The 18212-nt window shown below is 38.5% G+C and overlaps 2 protein-coding genes across 5 annotated transcripts in view; one reads left to right on the plus strand and one right to left on the minus strand.

Moving 5' to 3' along the window:
* On the plus strand, positions 1-13045 carry comp (cartilage oligomeric matrix protein). The gene is made up of 19 exons (XM_063890951.1): positions 1-67; positions 2824-2897; positions 3217-3268; positions 3517-3665; positions 4201-4338; positions 4861-4938; positions 5410-5562; positions 6077-6181; positions 6399-6506; positions 6593-6752; positions 7048-7166; positions 7292-7344; positions 7451-7644; positions 7722-7900; positions 8015-8063; positions 8211-8407; positions 9018-9190; positions 9339-9478; positions 11340-13045. The coding sequence occupies exons 1-19, from the start codon at positions 1-3 to the stop codon at positions 11396-11398; spliced, it is 2247 nt and encodes a 748-aa protein (XP_063747021.1). The 3' UTR covers positions 11399-13045.
* Positions 12186-18212, minus strand: part of crtc1b (CREB regulated transcription coactivator 1b) — a 17927-nt gene continuing 11900 nt past the window's right edge. For all 4 annotated transcript variants that reach the window (XR_010166411.1, XM_063890953.1, XM_063890954.1 and 1 more), the window contains one exon: positions 12186-17950. Coding sequence is in view for 3 of the 4 variants with exons in the window: in XM_063890953.1 (XP_063747023.1) it covers positions 17739-17950 (212 nt within the window). In the remaining variant the exon portion in view is untranslated. The remainder of the gene's footprint in view (positions 17951-18212) is intronic.

Consider the following 18212-nt stretch of genomic DNA (forward strand, 5'->3'; position numbering starts at 1 on the left):
ATGCTGTGGTTTCTGCTGCTGAACTGTGCACTCTGCATGGGAGGACACTCTGCAGCAGGACAGAGAGGTGAGAAATATATTTATATTTTGTAGTCATTGTTTTTGCTTTATGTTGTGTGGATGGGATACAATAAGACAACACTTTATTTACTAAATTTGGATATAAAAGGCATGCCAGAGAAATACAGACACATTAAAGTTACCATTGGCATTCCTGACTACAACTCTTCCCTCCAGGATATAGAATTTGTAAAATCTGAAAAATATCAAGACCAAAAAAAGTCTAGGATGGATGAGAAAATAAATGTGTACATTTGGATTTATTTTTGTTGTGACTTTATTTTTTCATCTATATTTCCTGGCCTAAAAAAACGAACTTTGATTATTCAATTAGTTGACTTTAATTAAATGTATTATGTCAACATATTCCACATAACTGTATAAGGTTAGTTGAAAGCAATAATATTTAGTTTAAATAAAAAAGATAAGGCTCAACTTTATATTATTGCTTTCAATTAACCTAATACAGTTATGTGAACTTTGGTGACACGATACATTTAATTAAAGTTACCAATTCAGTGTTCCCAGTTTTTAAAGTTTATTCAATTTTGGGGGATTTTGAAAAATATATATTTTTTGAGATTTCTGTGGAAAGCCTTCCTAAATATATGTCTGTACTTTCTGAAAATGAGGAAAAATCATCACTGTGAGTGTACTGTAGTAGAAAAAAAGAGTCCCATTTACCTCTCTATTAGCAGAGAGAGTGATTTATTTGCAGAATCTCCTCTTTCTGCTGTGGAATCCATTCAGTAAACAGAGTTGCTGATAATGGAGAAACCACATTTCCTGCTCCTGGCGCTTAGGAGATTTCTGCCCTCGTCTCTTACGACTCCTCTGGGGAAGGGGATGGTGAGAGCGTGGGGGTGGGGGTGGGGGGGTCATGTGCTCAATTAGTACAAGCAAGATGTTGCGTCAGGATTTCACCACACCTGAGCATTTAGTGACCATGTTTTGATTTTTTGGGCACTAAAGCAAAATAATAAAAGGCCCAATCGATATGATTAATTGAATTGTATTGTTGATCATTTGAAAGGGGTCACAGATGAACCTACATAAGTCCAACACATGATTTTGCTCCTTTCTGCTTTTAGAACTTTATGAGGTTCAGCTCATTGTTCAGCTCTCCGAATAAAACTTTACCTTACGTCATTGGAAAAAAGAAAATTAGATTTAAATTGATCTAATGTGCTGTCACCACAGATGTAACACAAAACAGTAAACAACATAGTATTGTCAATAGGGAGTTATTTTGGAGACCCTACTACATTTCCCTCCATTTCTAAAGAATTTTGTGGCAAAACCATTAAAATATTTATCTTCAGCATTTCTACTTTGTTAGACAGTTGATGTGATTTTTTTTTAAATGATGGTCTTGGTGGAAAATCCAGATCAACACTTTCTCTGTAACTCTGAAGAAACAGAAGCACAAGGACGCTATGCACACATAGAGTTTAGCTGTTGTTGGCACACAAGCTTGAAAAGTGTCTTCCCCAGAAAATTTTGTATCATTCCATATCTGGAAAATCAATTTCACTATCAAAACATTTCTGACTCCAGCGAATGTGTGGGCGGTGGATAAAAACGAGGCCTATTTTATTATCTGTGGCCTAACCATACCCGTGGTTGGGGGGTTAAAAAAAATAAAAAACAAGGTGTGTTCACACAGAGAACACAAGGACTCTCTACGGACCCTGAAGTGATTATGGAGCATAACATCTTTCTTATTTTATTTTCAAGGAGGTTCTTTGAAATGATACACACATTTTTATTCCCTATTGTCTTAATTTTCTACTTTGTATACACCTGTACTGTTTTGTATTGGCTATTACTGTTCTTAGTTCTTGTCATTGTCTGGATTAGGACTTGTTTGCAATAAAAAGATTGGTAAAAAAAAATAAATATTAAAAAAAAAAACGAGGCCTGTGGTAGCTGAGGGGCGTCAGGTATTGGACAGGCAGTGGATCATGTCTTACAGGAGGATTTGTTTGTTCCCCCGCACACTTTTTTTTCACTTACTCCTAAGTGAGCTTCTGATGCCAGATGTTCAGCCAACAGTGTGAAAAATCTACATACACTTATTGGTCTTTAATGTGGATGATAATAGTTCTGCGGCAATAACCAATGGGGATCCTACATTAAGTATGACATATACACAGGAAGATTCATGAAGTGCACGTGACATGCCGCCTAGACACACACAAATGTAGCACACACACACACACACACACACACACACACACACACACACACACACACTGACACACACACACACACACACACACACACACACACACACACACACACACACACACACACACACACACACACACACACACACACACACACACACACACACACACACACACACTCAAGCAATCAATCCTCTGTCTTATACATGGTGGCTGTTATTTGAGGCCTTGTTTTCAAAGTTGTATTTCTTTGTCATTCAAACCACATTATTTAAAGAAATTCACATAAGTTATTGAGGGATGTTCACTTATGGAAAAGTAAAAGTAAAAGTAAAACATTGATCATCAATTCATTGAGATGAGCCCAAAGTATTATGTTTTGTTAGAGAAGTTTTAAAAATCCCCCACGTAAATAGCAAAAAATAATAATAATCATGTCCTCCAACACATTTTGGCTTAGAAAGACTCTAACTGTGTTACATTGTGTACGCGTTATGTTGGCAGGGTTCATCAGTTTGTACATTTTCGTGTGTTTGTGAAATATAATTTGTTATGATGATTTCTTTTTTTTTAGATGGGGAAATTATCAGTCAGATAAAAATGACTAACCTCGCACTGGATGAGATTAAAGAGCTTTTAAAACAACAGGTAAAATAGTTTTAACATTGAAACAGCAAACATGGAGTCTATTTGTGTCTGTAACGCTGATGGTCTTTTGTGTAACTGAATGTGTGCAGAGCTGCTTTAATTATGTGTTCACAAATGATAACTAAAAACATTTACAAACCTCTTTTTCTAATTCCATCAGATGCATTTGAATAAAAAATATGATCAGGATTTTAAATTCTTTCAAAATGCTAGAAATGTATCCTGAATATCTCAATTTCTAAATTAATTAATTCTTCAGATATAAAGTTTTTCTGTTGTAGGCTATTTTCATTCATACAAATTATATATTTGTTTGCAGATAAAAGAGATTGTATTCCTGAAAAACACAGTGATGGAGTGTGAAGCGTGTGGTGAGTTTACCAAAAAAAATACAATTCAGTTTCTGTATGTTACTTTAACTACATACATTACAAATATAACATTTAAAAATTGAATTCAAAGCTTGCTCAGGTGTTACTATACTGATGATGACAGCTCATTTTTTAACTTCTCAGCAAAGTTATAAATACTTACTGAACTGTTGTACTATAGTGTACACAATGACATTTTACAGAACAAATAGGATAAAATGATTCATATAAAACCTCTCTCTCCTCAGGGATGGGAGGAATGAAACCTCGTCCCTCCTGCGTGCCGAACCCCTGCCACCCAGGGGTGAAGTGTAAGGAGTCACCTCAGGGTATAAAGTGCGGACCCTGTCCTGACGGTATGCAAGGCAACGGTACCCACTGCACTGATGTCGACGAGGTACGTAAAGATATTATACGACGGGCTACGTAATACAGTACATCCTTGTGATGGTTAAATAATTGTTTTTTAGGTGTCTAGGATTCATTACCTCTAAATCATATGCTGTTTTCACACTAATTGTGAAGTTTCACAGTGGGATTATTTACGTCTTCTCGTTGTCTGATTTTTAAAGCAGTTTGTACAAAATTAAACAATCTTTGCTGTGATTATATTGGAATAACCAGATAAAAAGCATCATGATGCATATTTGTTGGACACTACTTTTCTGTCTGGTAGATTATCCTCAAGAGAACAAGCAAACCACTTCAAAATGTTTGTTTCCTGAGTGAAGTTTTGTTTAACCAGTTAAATTAGTTTTCATAAACTTGCTTGAGTTTAAACATTTTGATCAAAGAAATTAAATCTATTTTTTGTTTGGCGTAATGCAAAATGCATCTATGTACACATTTCAAACTGCAGCTAAAGAATTAGATAATTAATGAATGTTTTTTTGTGTTTCTGTGTCTTGTCTTGTCTTGTCTGTTGTCGTCAGTGTACTGTGATGCCATGTCACATGGGTGTCCGCTGCATAAACACCTCCCCAGGTTTCCGCTGCGGCTCCTGTCCTGCTGGATACACCGGCCCACAAGTCCAGGGAGTCGGCCTCGCCTACGCCACCGCCAACAAACAGGTCAGCAGCGGTGAACACTCACTTGTCAGCTCCTCTACACTGCGGTCTCTGTTACTGCTTCAACTGTCTACTGTTACAACAAGGGAGGGAGTCCTGAACGGGATGGGCTTTTATCAGTTGGATCATTTTAAAACCTGGCTTCTTTCATTGGTTTCTCCAAAAATGTTCTATCCCAGCTTTGTATAACACATTTAAACAAAATTATCATATCAATTAATTGATCTCTTCCAAGTGCAGTTTAAAACCTGAGGGATAAGAAACTCTCTTCTCTGCATGTCAACATTTTTGTCTCTGCCTCCCACTAGCTTCAGTCTAAACTCATCATCAGCACCTCCTCTCTTTCTTCTTTACATACAGCATGTCACATAGTGCGTGCTGGTCTGCTTCAGCACCACCTTAACCCACCACACAGGACTGTCTTCAATCAGCTGCACCTCATTCTTTATCTGCCTATTTTTCCCATCTTGATATGGAAGCATATGGAAGATATTTGATGCTTTTTTGTCTTTTTGTCCTCTCAAGGTCTGCAAAGATATCAATGAGTGTGAAGGCATCAACAATGGAGGCTGTGTGGAGAACTCTCTCTGTATGAACACCCCTGTGAGTATAATAACTACACAACCTTACAATACTAAGGCAATCTTCGCGGAAAACCCACAGTTCATAAAATACCCTGTAGCCTGCAGTTTCATTTCATGTCACACTAACATAAAGTATGTGTTATTTATTCTGAGACAAACAATGCAAGCAGAGATACATATGTCACTCTCATGTGTTGAGAACAAACAAACCCAATCTTTAAAATGTATTTTTGGTTTTTCGTCGATATTTTTCTCTTAGTTTTTATTACTGAGAGATTTGCAACTGTGCTTTGTGTCACTTCAATTTTAGTAAGTAATATGAAATTATAATTTATGTAAAACCCAAGATGGTGCATATTTTTCCCCTTCAGTTGCTCAGTGCACCCTTTGGAGATTCCTTTACAACAACAATACTACTGTACCAACCCAGACTGATGTTCACCCATTGTCAGTGACATAATGGGTGATTTTCCTCTGTGTGTGTGATCAGGGCTCGTACAGGTGTGGTCCCTGTAAGACGGGCTATATTGGGGATCAGCGGCGCGGCTGTAAGCCAGAGAGAGCCTGTGGAAACGGCCAGCCCAACCCCTGCCACGCCAGCGCCGAGTGCATCGTCCATCGAGAGGGTCGAATTGAGTGTCAGGTGAATAAATCTGTTTTCAAAGTCTCTTTTTTTCTAAGAGCAAAAATGAGCAATGTCACTCTGTTGCATTTATAAGTAGGAGTTAGGGACTTAAATATTTTATAATTGAATGTGACGATCTTCATTATTAATTCATTAGATTATCCGTTCTGAACAAAACTCTCAACAGGGATTAATGACAGTTGGAGTTGATGTGGGAAATTTAGATTATGTTGCGGACCAAAATTGCTTCAAAATGAGAGCATTCAGTCTTTAACTCTCTTATGGCTCCAATCATTTTTAGGTTCCTCCAAATAAAACAGTCTGGAAGAGCTTCAAAGTTATTTATAACGTTTTTTAAGAAGCTGGTTAACATATACAAACCCAACTGTCTGAATCATATAACTTTTGTGCCAGATTTTGTGAATGTAAAGGTCTGTTTGAGTGCTTAAGGTAATCTGGTGCTGTTCGCAGTACGCAGCAGGAGCAATAAAAACAGTCTGTACAGTACATAAAACATTATCCCTACTCACAGTGTGGAGTCGGGTGGGCTGGAAACGGCTACCTCTGTGGCCCTGACATTGACATCGATGGGTTCCCTGATGAGAAATTGGCCTGTCCTGAGAAGAACTGCAACAAGGTAAGTCTCCTGAGAGTCTCCATGACCGATCTTTAAAAATGAGTGACACAAAAACAGTATAAATGATCACAATTTAGTCAGCTGCAAAGAATAAAATATTGATGGATATTATGTATAATTTGAATACCTATTTGAACTTCAGTGGTTCTTAAATTGTCCTCAAAGCATTTAATAGATCTGTTTAGTTTACTTTAATAATATGTTTTTTGTCTTTCAGGATAATTGTCTCACTGTTCCCAACTCCGGTCAAGAAGATGCCGATAGTGATGGCATTGGAGACGCCTGTGATGAAGACGCAGATGGGGATGGGATCCTCAACATGCAGGTTCATGAACAGAAGTGACAGAGATAGGATAAAACATGATTTAAAAACATGAGCCTCTTTACATCTTTGTTTATGTGTGTTTACAGGATAACTGTGTGTTGGTGCCTAATGTTGACCAGAGGAACATCGATGAAGACGACATTGGCGACGCTTGCGACAACTGCAGAGCCGTCAAAAACAACGACCAAAAAGACACGGATGTGGACAAATATGGTGACGAGTGTGATGAAGACATCGATGGGGATGGTTAGTATTTCACATATTTGTTATACACACATCTGTTCATAAATTAAGAATATATGTTTTGATTTATGTTTGGTAGATTTAAAGCTAATTCACTGTACAAATAATTGTAAAATATAATATTAATGAGGCCTATAATATGAGTTATGATTGTATAGTTATTTGACACATACAGTACATACAGCTCAATTACCAAAAACAGAAAGAAAACCGAGCTTTAAAAATAGTTTTTTTAAATGAGAGAAGGACAGTGCTAGTGTTTACATGAATATTCACTGTTTCCAACATTGATTTAAAGGAATCCTCAATCACCTGGATAACTGCAAAAAAGTTCCCAATGCTGACCAAAAGGATCGTGATGGAGACAAAGTAGGAGACGCCTGCGACAGCTGTCCTTATATCCCAAACCCGGACCAGGTCAGCAATCTCTCTCTGGTGTTGTAAACTGTGTTTGAGTCCAGTGAGCCTGACTACATACAGTTTTCACTCTACAGACAGAACACAGTAACATGCATGTACCATATTTACTTTCAATGTCTCAGATGGATGCGGACAATGACTTGATTGGCGATCCCTGTGACACCAACAAGGACAGGTACCTTTTGACCTCATCAAGCGCACCATATATATTTAATTCAAATTATGACGTGAGTACTGTTTACCAAAAGCTGCATTTGTGAGTAAAAGCCTTTCTTGTCCAGTGACGGTGACGGGCACCAGGACTCCCGGGACAACTGTCCGGCCGTCATCAACAGCTCCCAGCTGGACACGGACAAGGATGGCCAGGGAGACGAGTGTGATGATGACGACGATAATGATGGCATTCCTGACCTGCTGCCACCAGGTCCTGATAACTGCCGCCTGATCCCCAACCCGCTGCAGGAGGACTCTAACGGTGGGTAACTCCTCTGACTAAATCTAGTACATAACAAATAACGAAAAGGGTTTAAGGCGTTCTTAATATCTTCTCAGGTGATGGTGTTGGCAACATTTGCGAGAAGGATTTCGACAACGACACCATCATCGACACTATCGACGTTTGTCCAGAAAACGCTGAGGTCACCGACACTGACTTCAGGGAGTACCAGACCGTTGTTTTGGATCCGGAGGGCGATGCACAGATCGACCCAAACTGGGTGGTGCTGAACCAGGTTAAATGACTTGCTTGTTTGAGTTTTACTTGTGAACTTTTAGATTCCAGAAAATCCTTAACATGTTCTTGGTCCGATACAACTTTTTCTCAAGTTTTGTTTCTGTTTGTGCAGGGAAGAGAGATAGTCCAGACCATGAACAGTGATCCTGGGTTGGCTGTGGGTAAGAGCAACACAGAGCAATCCAAAAAGTACTTGGTTCACAGCTCTCTTTAATGTGTTTGAATATGTTTCAACCAACTGCAGGTCTTCAACTGCAGGCAAAAAGTGTATAGCTACCTGAAAAAATATCTGAAAATGTTTCCACCAGGTTACACAGCTTTCAGTGGTGTGGACTTTGAAGGGACCTTTCATGTGAATACTGTGACGGACGATGACTATGCAGGATTTATCTTCGGGTACCAGGACAGCTCCAGTTTCTACGTGGTGATGTGGAAGCAGGTGGAACAAATCTACTGGCAGGCGAACCCGTTCAGAGCCGTGGCAGAACCTGGCATCCAGCTGAAGGTAGTCACCTGCCATCAATAAATTAATCACAATAAACTTATTAGCAGTTATAAGATATCAAAGTACCACTTTCTGATAGGGCTTTATTTATAAAGGGTTTATAAGCTGGCAATGATGGCTTTAAAAATGGCTAATTAATTCTTTGTTTGATTTTGAAATCAGTACTAAGCTATGATTTAGAACAACCTTTGGGTCGCCAAGTTGTGGAAAATCCTCCTGAGGGCGACCAATCTAAAGTACAGGTTCAACAACTTTGAGTGCAAAAGTTAGTCATCTGAAGTTATAAATGTAAATACAGTAATTAAGGGGTTCTAAGAATCCATGAAATACCATTAAGTCTGCAGTTAATATGTTTAGAAGTTATATAGTAATTATAAATATTAAGAAGTGAACCTTGTTCCAGAAGTTAAGTGTTTGGATGTCCAGAGTTTTAAAGAGCCCCCCAAAAAAACTTGCTAGGCAAGGTTTTCTCTCAAACTCAAAACCCTGCAGTTGTTCTTATTAACTTAATGGTAATAAAGCAATTAATTAGAGTCTTTAGTTTTATTGCACAAAGAGTATCATGAGACTCCAGAGACTCAGGCTGCTTGTCTTCTGTGGTTTTGAAAAGGCTGTCAAGTCGAACACAGGTCCAGGTGAAAACCTGAGAAACGCCCTGTGGCACACCGGAGACACCAGCGATCAGGTCAAACTCCTCTGGAAAGATGCTCGCAATGTCGGCTGGAAGGACAAGACTTCTTACCGCTGGTTCCTCCAGCACCGACCCGCAGACGGTTACATCAGGTACTGACTGACTGACTTACTTTTATTCTATTGCGTTTGGTTCTTCACATTTAGTCTCCAGCTAAGACTTCCAGTTGCTTCTAAACTGTCTTGTTTTTGAAAAAATTGAAAATCAATATGTTGCTATTTTACATTCTCTCTGTCACAGAGTACGTTTCTACGAAGGTCCTAAAATGGTGGCGGACACAGGCGTCATTATAGATGTCACAATGAGAGGAGGTCGACTCGGAGTCTTCTGCTTCTCCCAGGAGAACATCATCTGGGCAAACCTGCGTTATCGCTGTAATGGTGAGATGCCTTTCCCATGCCTGTACATTTGACTCACCTGTGTACAACATAAAATAAATGTGTGGTTTGTAAACTTCATACAAATAAAGGTATGAATGCAGTCGTAAATGCTTAATGTAACTTTCCTGATGGATGTTGAATATACAGTGGTATGCAAAAGTTTGGGCACCCCTTAGGAAAACCACTGCATCAGTTTGTCACTTGCTGAGCTTTTGAAGCAGCAACTTCATTTTAACATATGTTATACCTTATGGTAACAGAAACATCTCAGTAGTGAAATAACTTTTATTGGTCAAACAGAAACATGTTTATGTGCATTCAAACAAAAATAGGCATGTGCATAAATTTGGGCACCCCTAAGAAATAATTCCATTAATATTTAGTATTGCCTCCTTTTGCTGCAATAACGGCCTGTAGACGCCTCCTGTAGCCACAGACAAGTCCCTTAAGCCTGGCAGGTGGTATTTTGGCCCATTCTTCCACACAAAACGTCTCCAGTTCAGTCAGGTTTCTTGGCCTCCGTGCATGGACAGCCTTCTTCAAATAAATCCATACATTTTCAATGATGTTAAGGTCTGGGGACTGGGATGGCCATTCCAGAACATTGTACCTGTGCTTCTGCATGAATTCCTTGGTGGATTTTGATCGGTGCTTAGGATCATTGTCCTGCTGAAAAATCCAACCCCGGCGTAGCTTCAAGTTTGTGACTGACTCTAGAACATTCTTGTCAAGAATCTCCTGGTACTGTAAGGAATTCATGTGGCCCTCAACTTTAACAAGTTTTCCAGTACCTGTGCTAGCCACACAGCCCCATAACATGATAGATCCTCCACCAAATTTTACAGTGGGCAACAAGTTCTTTTCATTGAATGCAGTGTGTTTTTTTCGCCATGCATACCTGTTCATGTTATGACCAAATAACTCAATCTTGGTCTCATCTGACCACAGTATTTTGTTCCAAAATGCTTCTGGCTTGTCCAGATGTGCTTTTGCATACCTCATGCGACTCTTCTTGTGATTAACGCTCAGGAAAGGCTTTTTGCACATCACCCTTCCAATGAGCTCTTCCTGGTGCAAAGTACGCTGGATTGTGGAACGGTGAACAACTACACCATCAGCAGCCAGATGTTGTTGTAGTTCTCTGGAGGTGGTCTGTGGCTTCTCTGTGACCATTTTCACCATCCTTCGCCTGTGCCTTTCCCCTATTTTTGTCGGCCTACCACATCTTTCCTTCACACGGACTGTTCCTGTGGCCTTCCATTTCACAACTACGTTTCTGACTGTGGAGACAGACAGTTTAAACCTGTCAGATAATTTTTTGTACCCTTCTCCTAATTTATAATGTTGGATTATCTTAGCTTTCAGGTCAGTGGAGAGTTGTTTTGAGGTCCCCATCTTGCCACTCCCTAAGAAAGAACCTAGGCCAGGCACAGCCAGCTATTACCTATGTTAAATAGCCTTTTTCATGATTGGTTCCACCTGTCTTTGTAATTGAAGGTCTAATGAGCTAATCAAAGCAATTTTGTGCAGCAACCTGTCAGCTATAAATCCGTACAGGTGTTGAAATGAATGCTATTTATAAGGGTGCCCAAACTTTTGCACATCCCATTTTTTGCATTTTATTTTATTATAATAAAACTATGTAATGCTACCCTAAGAATTTTGGTCTGGAAAACACTAAAACGTCTACATCTTTGTAGGAAAACAAATGTTGTTGCTGTGATCTTCTATTATAAAGGAAAAGCAAATTGTCATGAAATCTCAGAGGGGTGCCCAAACTTTTGCATACCACTGTATATCCTTAAGGTGCTCAAACTGCAAACCAAACGGTGATTTCACCTCATGCTGTTTTTCTGTGCAGACACTCTTCCTGAGGACTTCGACACCTACAGAGCCCAGCAGGTCCGGCTGGCGGTCTGATGACACTGAGCGAGCCCAGGGAATTCTGGGAAACACTTTCCAAAGCAAAGCTGGGATAACAAATAAAACCATCACTTATATAAAAACGCTTATAAGAAGTCAACCAAATATGTTTTAAGATAAAGATATAAACTCATGACAAAAGAGGACACGCCTCATCATGAACAATTTTTTGGAGGAGAAGCGAGAATAAAAATTGTTTCCAATTGTTTAGCAAACGGAAATATCTGACATAAATACTTTTTGACAAAATATTGTCCTATATTGTATATTCAAATTTCAATTTATACTTTTGAAAAAACGATTGAAAATATTTAACTCACTGATGAATAAATGTGGATTTTGGTAAATAATGTACAGTACATATTTAACCATTATATTTCAAATAGCAAATTTATGAAATATCGAATGAGGCAGGTATATATGTTGGTGTACTGTAAAGCAGCTTTAAATATGTATAAGTAACATATTAATTGATTTACCGAAGAAGAAGTCAAACATTTGATTTAAGTAACAGACGTGACCTGTTTTTTTTTCAAACTCAACAGCTTTTAGTGGAAATCAACATTCTGAACATTTCACAAGCATGCACATATCCAAAATAATCTTTTAAATTTTGCATTTGGAAATACAGATTACAAAATAGAAACAATAGCAAAGACAATATACAACAGGATCTGAACACCATGCACGTCCACAGCAAACACGCTGTGACGTTGTAAAATGACATCGGGCCGCTTTTTTAAATCAGCATTTTCTGAAAATCAAGACTATGTGCAGCGAAAGATCTGTCTTCCACATTCAATTTAATTGACAATTTCTTTCATCTTATAAACAAATGGTCACATAAGGAAAATCACATGGCAACAAAGAATTTACTACAGATCTTTTACTACGACTTACAGGACAACAGTGGTTTATGCTATTATCAATAGAAGCTTTAAGTGGAAATTAAACTATGTTTTTCCAGAGACAGTTGTAGAGTCATTTAGAAAACCCTGTGTTATTAAAGGGACGTTTTATTCAGCCATAAAACACCCTGGAAACAAGCAGTAAAGACGGAGTAGAAACTCTTTCTTTTTCACGTGGGATCAATGATTCATCTTTTAACACACGACTCCTGTTTAAGACGGCTCTGCTTCTTCAGTTTGGGACAAGATGTCAGCTTCACTGCTTTTCAACACAACATACACTTTGTTAACAAGTAACTCAAGTCAGTGAAGGCTGACTGGAACAAGCAGATGAGCCAAAACTAAATAACTTGGAAAATATAAATTCATTTTGAGGTGATTTGTTCATCTCAAGACAGAAAATGTAATATAGTTTAAAAGCGGGGAAAAATTTCTCAGTGTTTATCTTCAGATGTCTTATTTTGTGAAATTCCCTCAAAGTCTCAAATTCGAATTCATGCTCTACACTTGAGGATGTTTTACCAACAAGAAATCACCACGGAAAGACATTCAAGTCTGCCAAACTGTCTTTTTTATTTCCTGACTTGAATTAGCTGCCTAACTTGAGTTCAGTTATTTGTATGTTTGTCTCTTAGCTTATGCTATAGACAACAAACCAATGACAATAGTAAAAGGCATCTAATTCTTTTTTATACTTTATGTTATTTTCTAACTTTGATGAGCTACACCATAGTTGCAGACCAGTTGGAGTCAATCAACTTTAAAACATGTCTAACAACTTTTCAGTGGTACAACATGCGTCTACCTCCAAGTGATTTCCAGGTAGATGTTTTCTGCCGCATTTCAGTTAAATAAAGGATTGGAGCGGAGTTGTGAAATCTCATTGTTCTAATGTGCCCTGGACTCTAGAGTTGCATCTTGTGTAGTCAAGACACAGAGACTGCTTCAAATTAGTATTTTTCCAGGTTGCAACTAAATATGATCTATCTCACTGTAAGAACCATGACTCGCTCAAACTGCACATGTTCATGTGGGGGAGGGAAATGACCAACAAAGAAATACATTCGGAGTGCCGTTCTGTTCCAACATGAGAGCGCAAGCTGCACTGGAGTAAGCCCTTTCTAGTTTTGCATCCCCCAAAATCTTTACAGATAAAAAAAAAAACAAGACAAGCCAAAAATTATTTTACAAAGGAAAATAGAGTATTCCTCTTTTCTTTGACATGAAAATACCTCCGGAGAGAAACAGTCAGCATTCACATCGGGCAGAACAGTCCCTGCTTAAGAGCCAGGAAGTTACAAATAAAGTGCGAAGCAACTAGTTGACTAAACATTGCACAAAACAGAACGAAACAAACACATAAAGTAAAACACTTTACACAGTCCCACAGCTGACATGATAGGCAACAACAAAAACCAGACTCCGCATAGCCAGGTGTAACTCCTGTACGTAACTTGGGATAATAATCAGTTCCATGTGCCTATCATGTCAGTTGACTGTGTAATGCACAAGCTTCAGAAGATTCAAGTCCATGTATGCAAACAATCAGTGCACGTGCCACTCTGCAAAACACAACTTGATTCTGTTATCTCAAGAAAGCCAAAGGGTTGTGCTGTAGAAGAAGGATGGGCCTACAGGGTTTTTTTTTCACACTTGTACATTGTGAGATGCTACTGTGAGAAGAGAGATTCCTCAGAGAAGAAGAGGTGGAGACTGAAGAGCAGAGGAAAAGAAAAAGAGTCTGGTCTGATAGACAGGACCAAAAACTCCAAGCAGAATTTGGCAACCAGGCTAAATCTAGGACGTTGCCACAGAAAATACATTCTTTTATCATTCTTGAAGTAGCATTATACAGAGATGGAGGTAACAGAGTCACAGGAGAAACCCATACATGCATTGCTTTAGACTTTGTGATAGCGTTATGTTACACAAATCAAACCTGCGGAGCTATAGAAGGCCTTCATTAAGAGGTTTTGAGTGTCAGTTTAGACATGCATTTTGTTTCAGCTATAGCATATGTACAAGGTCAGTGTGGATGACTAGTATTCAGCAGGATGAGGGGAACGAAGTGTCAGGGGAGATCAAATCACTGTTGCATTACTGCTAATTGTTGCATTGATGGTAATGCAACACTGACGTTTGGGCCCAAACACATATCTTGTTTTAGGGATAACACATTTGGAAACATGTAATCTGTAGAGAATGAGTTTTATAAATTTGTTTTAGTGGCTTAAGGGAAAAATCCAACAGATTCTGGGAAAGTGTTGTGAATGGGCCTTTGTTTTATTACTGATTACTTTTTCTTCCTCTTAGGTGTGACAAGCCCGGTAACAGTTGTCCGCATATTTTCACAAAATAAAGTGAAATGTTTCATTAATTTTAAACATTGAAAGTAAGGTCCAGCATCAGTTCAGTGTAGGATTTAAGAGAAAGGGTTTCTTTCTACTGCAGCAACTTTGCACTGATGTTTAACAGTCACCAGGAAGAGATGCAGGTGGAGTGAAACAAATGGAGGAAAGAGGTTTTTAAAAAAACATTTAAAGTAAAGCTGGATTTATTTTTCTTGTTACTCTGGTGTGGAAAGACATTTGTAGGTGAGTGTACGATTTCACTCGTTGATTGTCATAGCACTACTGCAACAGTCATTCTTTCATTTTCTAACACAAAGCCCCACGCTTAACCTTCAATTACAAATGTGTCCACTGACTGAAAAGGAGACAACTAGTATGGCAATTTTGCGTGTTTGAGTACCGTAAAATGCACTGTATAAATGTGATTTATTATTATTAGTTCTTTTGTTAAAGCAATATTTCATTCATAATAAATTCGATAAAATAAAATAAAATTACACATAGGGGCTCAGTAACAGGGATAGAATGGCTAAGACGACAATGGGTGTACTGTAAAGGGGCTTGCTTGAAAAATAAATACACATAAATGTGTCTGTATTATTGAAATGGAGAATATTAAGCCTTTTCTTCAAATTGCTCAAAGCTGTCTTTCCTATCCACCATCTCTACCAACATCAGTCACATGTAGGAGAAAACAGCCGGATACGAACACAACAGTTCTTTCCTTAGCTCAGTATTTATGAGGTGTCAGCTTCCTTTCCCACACCATTTCAGAAGAATAAATCCAGCTCAATTCCAGAAATAAACAATAAAACATCAAAAGGTGGATTTTTCCTTTAAGGGGTCGTTTTTTTGTTGTCTCATTTGCATAGGAATCACATATCTGTAGAAGGCAAAGAACACATTTGATGCAGGGGAACAGGAGACAATTAACACTTCAGGGTAACTGAATCAATTGAACAGCAGTAGATAGAGGTGTGTGGTAAACCAAACGTGATTCCTTTTCGGTAGAGGGAGGAGGGGTTTGGAAAACCTTCCCCACAGCGCTTTAGGCGAGTCAATAATTAGCACGTCTGTACATGAACATTACAATATACCAAACATGATCCCACACACTTACACACACCTCCCAGGGAAACTCTGACAAAAGGCCAAGGCAGATTACAATTTGACACAATTTGTTAGACACATTTTGGCAAAGTCATGGATGTAGTCAGAGATTATATCAATATGTACATTTTCAGATGACATGAAATGTGTAAACATTTTTTCAGTAAACAGTTTTAGACTACTACATCCCTGGTTGTTGTGACTGTTTTTGTCGTTTCTAACACTGAATGGAGCCGGGCCGATCTTGGTGCTGTCTGAAATGCACTACAAGTACACTGAATATACAAGTACACTCATATTCGTTCTTAAAAAGGCCCGTTATGTACTTCGTCCAGTTTACTACATGGAGTTATCACAGACGCTCTACAATGAAAATATCCTCATATTTATACTGAAATTAAAATTTACATCATATTAAAACAACCATTTAGAGGCTTTGATGCTGTTAAATATCCAACAATGGACAATAAATCCTATACTCTGCACGGTACTGTTGTTATTCATGACTTCTATGGCAAAGGTTGTTAGCGTTTTTGTTAGAGCTTCCCTGTCAAGGAGTGAAAAGCCTCCCCATAATTGCACTCCTTCTCAAACACTTTAAACCGATCCTTTGATTATTTATGTGTTTTCGCCCCACTTTAAAAAACATCAACAATTTGGCTATAAACTGTACCGATACAAAATACAGTACATTGATTTGTCAAACCTTACACAACATAATCACAAATATCACTGACCAAAAGTTTAGTTCCTTTCAAATACAAGAAAATGTTACAATAAGTTACGAAAATACGTTGTCACATCATACACTTAGTAGAACAGTAGAATACTCATGTAAGGCAAAATCAGGTGATTTCACAGTGACGACTTAAAAAGATTTAACATTTTAGTGTTTAAAAACAGACGGCTTTCTTCACTGAGAAGAAGCTCAGTCTGGATATATATAGATAGATATATCTATATCTATATATAGATATTTATATTGGCTTTTCACTGGCAGAAAATTAATTTGGACGTGTTTTCTTGCTTTCTAGTTAAATAGAAATACCTGATGATTTTCTCAGAAAAAGTTAATTCAAGTGGCGTTAAACCAACCCATTTCTGGAGCACGCAGCATTTTGTGGAGCTGTGCTAAAACTATGATATTAAGATTGGACCGTTGGGCTGCAGCATGGCAACGTCTACACGTCCTACATCAGAGAATGGCACATCGAACACCAAAGAGCAACTATGGGGAGGTTTTGCACTCCTTCATTAACCAAGTAGCTGAACAAACACATATATAAATATGTTAGTAATTAATAAATAGACACAAATTACATCAGTGCAATTGAACACTATGCCTACAGAGAACATTTTGGCATCAAATTTAAATATGAAATGGAATATAAAATCTGTAAATAAATAAATAACACATAAATACATAAAGCATCAAAACATACAGTACATGATGAAAAAAACATTTGGTTGTCAAAAATAAAGCTTTGAGTGTGAAATAGAAAGCCGTCGTGGCATGATGGGACAAACAAACCGGCTGTGGTTTGTTTTTCTTCTTTTGTTTTTTAACACAGCCGCTACGACAGGTAGGGTTGAGGTCTTAGCAGCTTCCTGCTACGAGCAAATATCACAAAACAAAAGTGGATATGAAAAGAAAAAGAAAAAAAAAAGTCAAATGTGCGATTTTTGGAATATATGTGGCATGTAATGGTACACTGTAAACACAGCAGGCTAGCAGAAGCGCTGAGCGACGAATCTCATTCAAAACGACAGCGAGGCCATTCCCCGGCAAGCCACTGGATGTCTTTTCCCTGTTGTCTTTTAGTGGCGCATCGTTTCAAAGGGAGTTGAGGGCAAGGTCGGACAGCTGGACGGCCATGCAACGAGGGAGAGGGTTCATCGGGCCCTTTGTTTCTCTCATTCAAGTTAGTGTTTTTTTTTCTTCTTCTTGTTCTCGACCAGCTTCTCACGTTACAGCCTGTCCATCCTGAACGTGTCCTCGGTAGCGTTGTCGGTGAGCACCATGTCGGGGTCATTAAGCATGTGCAGTCCGTCCAGTGTGAGCGGGTCGATCTTGAGCTCGTCCAGAGGGAACTGAGAGTCTGCGTCGAAGCTGACGTCCCCGACACCCGCCAGAGAGTTGGTCAGCTCTTTGGAGAGGCTCGGTGGAGACTCGCCTGTGACTGAGATACGTGACAGAGGAACAAGTGGGTACTGACATCCGAAACAAAAAGGCAAGCACCTTTTAAACTCGTTCTAAGTTTGACACTGAGGAACACAGGCAGACGAGTCCACCAATAACTATTCAAAAACTACCTGGCAACTTAAATCAATAACAAAATAAGTGTTGTTTAATCACATTGAAATATAAACAAATTCATATACATTATGTATATAAAGTGCAACTACTGCAACACAGTATCATTTAGCATTAGGTCAGTGAGC

The sequence above is a fragment of the Eleginops maclovinus genome, chromosome 9, assembly GCF_036324505.1.
Source record: "Eleginops maclovinus isolate JMC-PN-2008 ecotype Puerto Natales chromosome 9, JC_Emac_rtc_rv5, whole genome shotgun sequence".
NCBI lineage: Eukaryota > Metazoa > Chordata > Actinopteri > Perciformes > Eleginopidae > Eleginops > Eleginops maclovinus.

Excerpts from the sequence above, each read along its gene's own strand:
- comp (XM_063890951.1), top strand. The coding sequence starts at position 1 with ATGCTGTGGTTTCTGCTGCTGAACTGTGCACTCTGCATGGGAGGACAC. Across the intron at positions 6,507-6,592 it reads ATGGGATCCTCAACATGCAG|GATAACTGTGTGTTGGTGCC; the intron begins GTTCATGAACAG and ends GTGTGTTTACAG. Across the intron at positions 8,408-9,017 it reads AACCTGGCATCCAGCTGAAG|GCTGTCAAGTCGAACACAGG; the intron begins GTAGTCACCTGC and ends GGTTTTGAAAAG.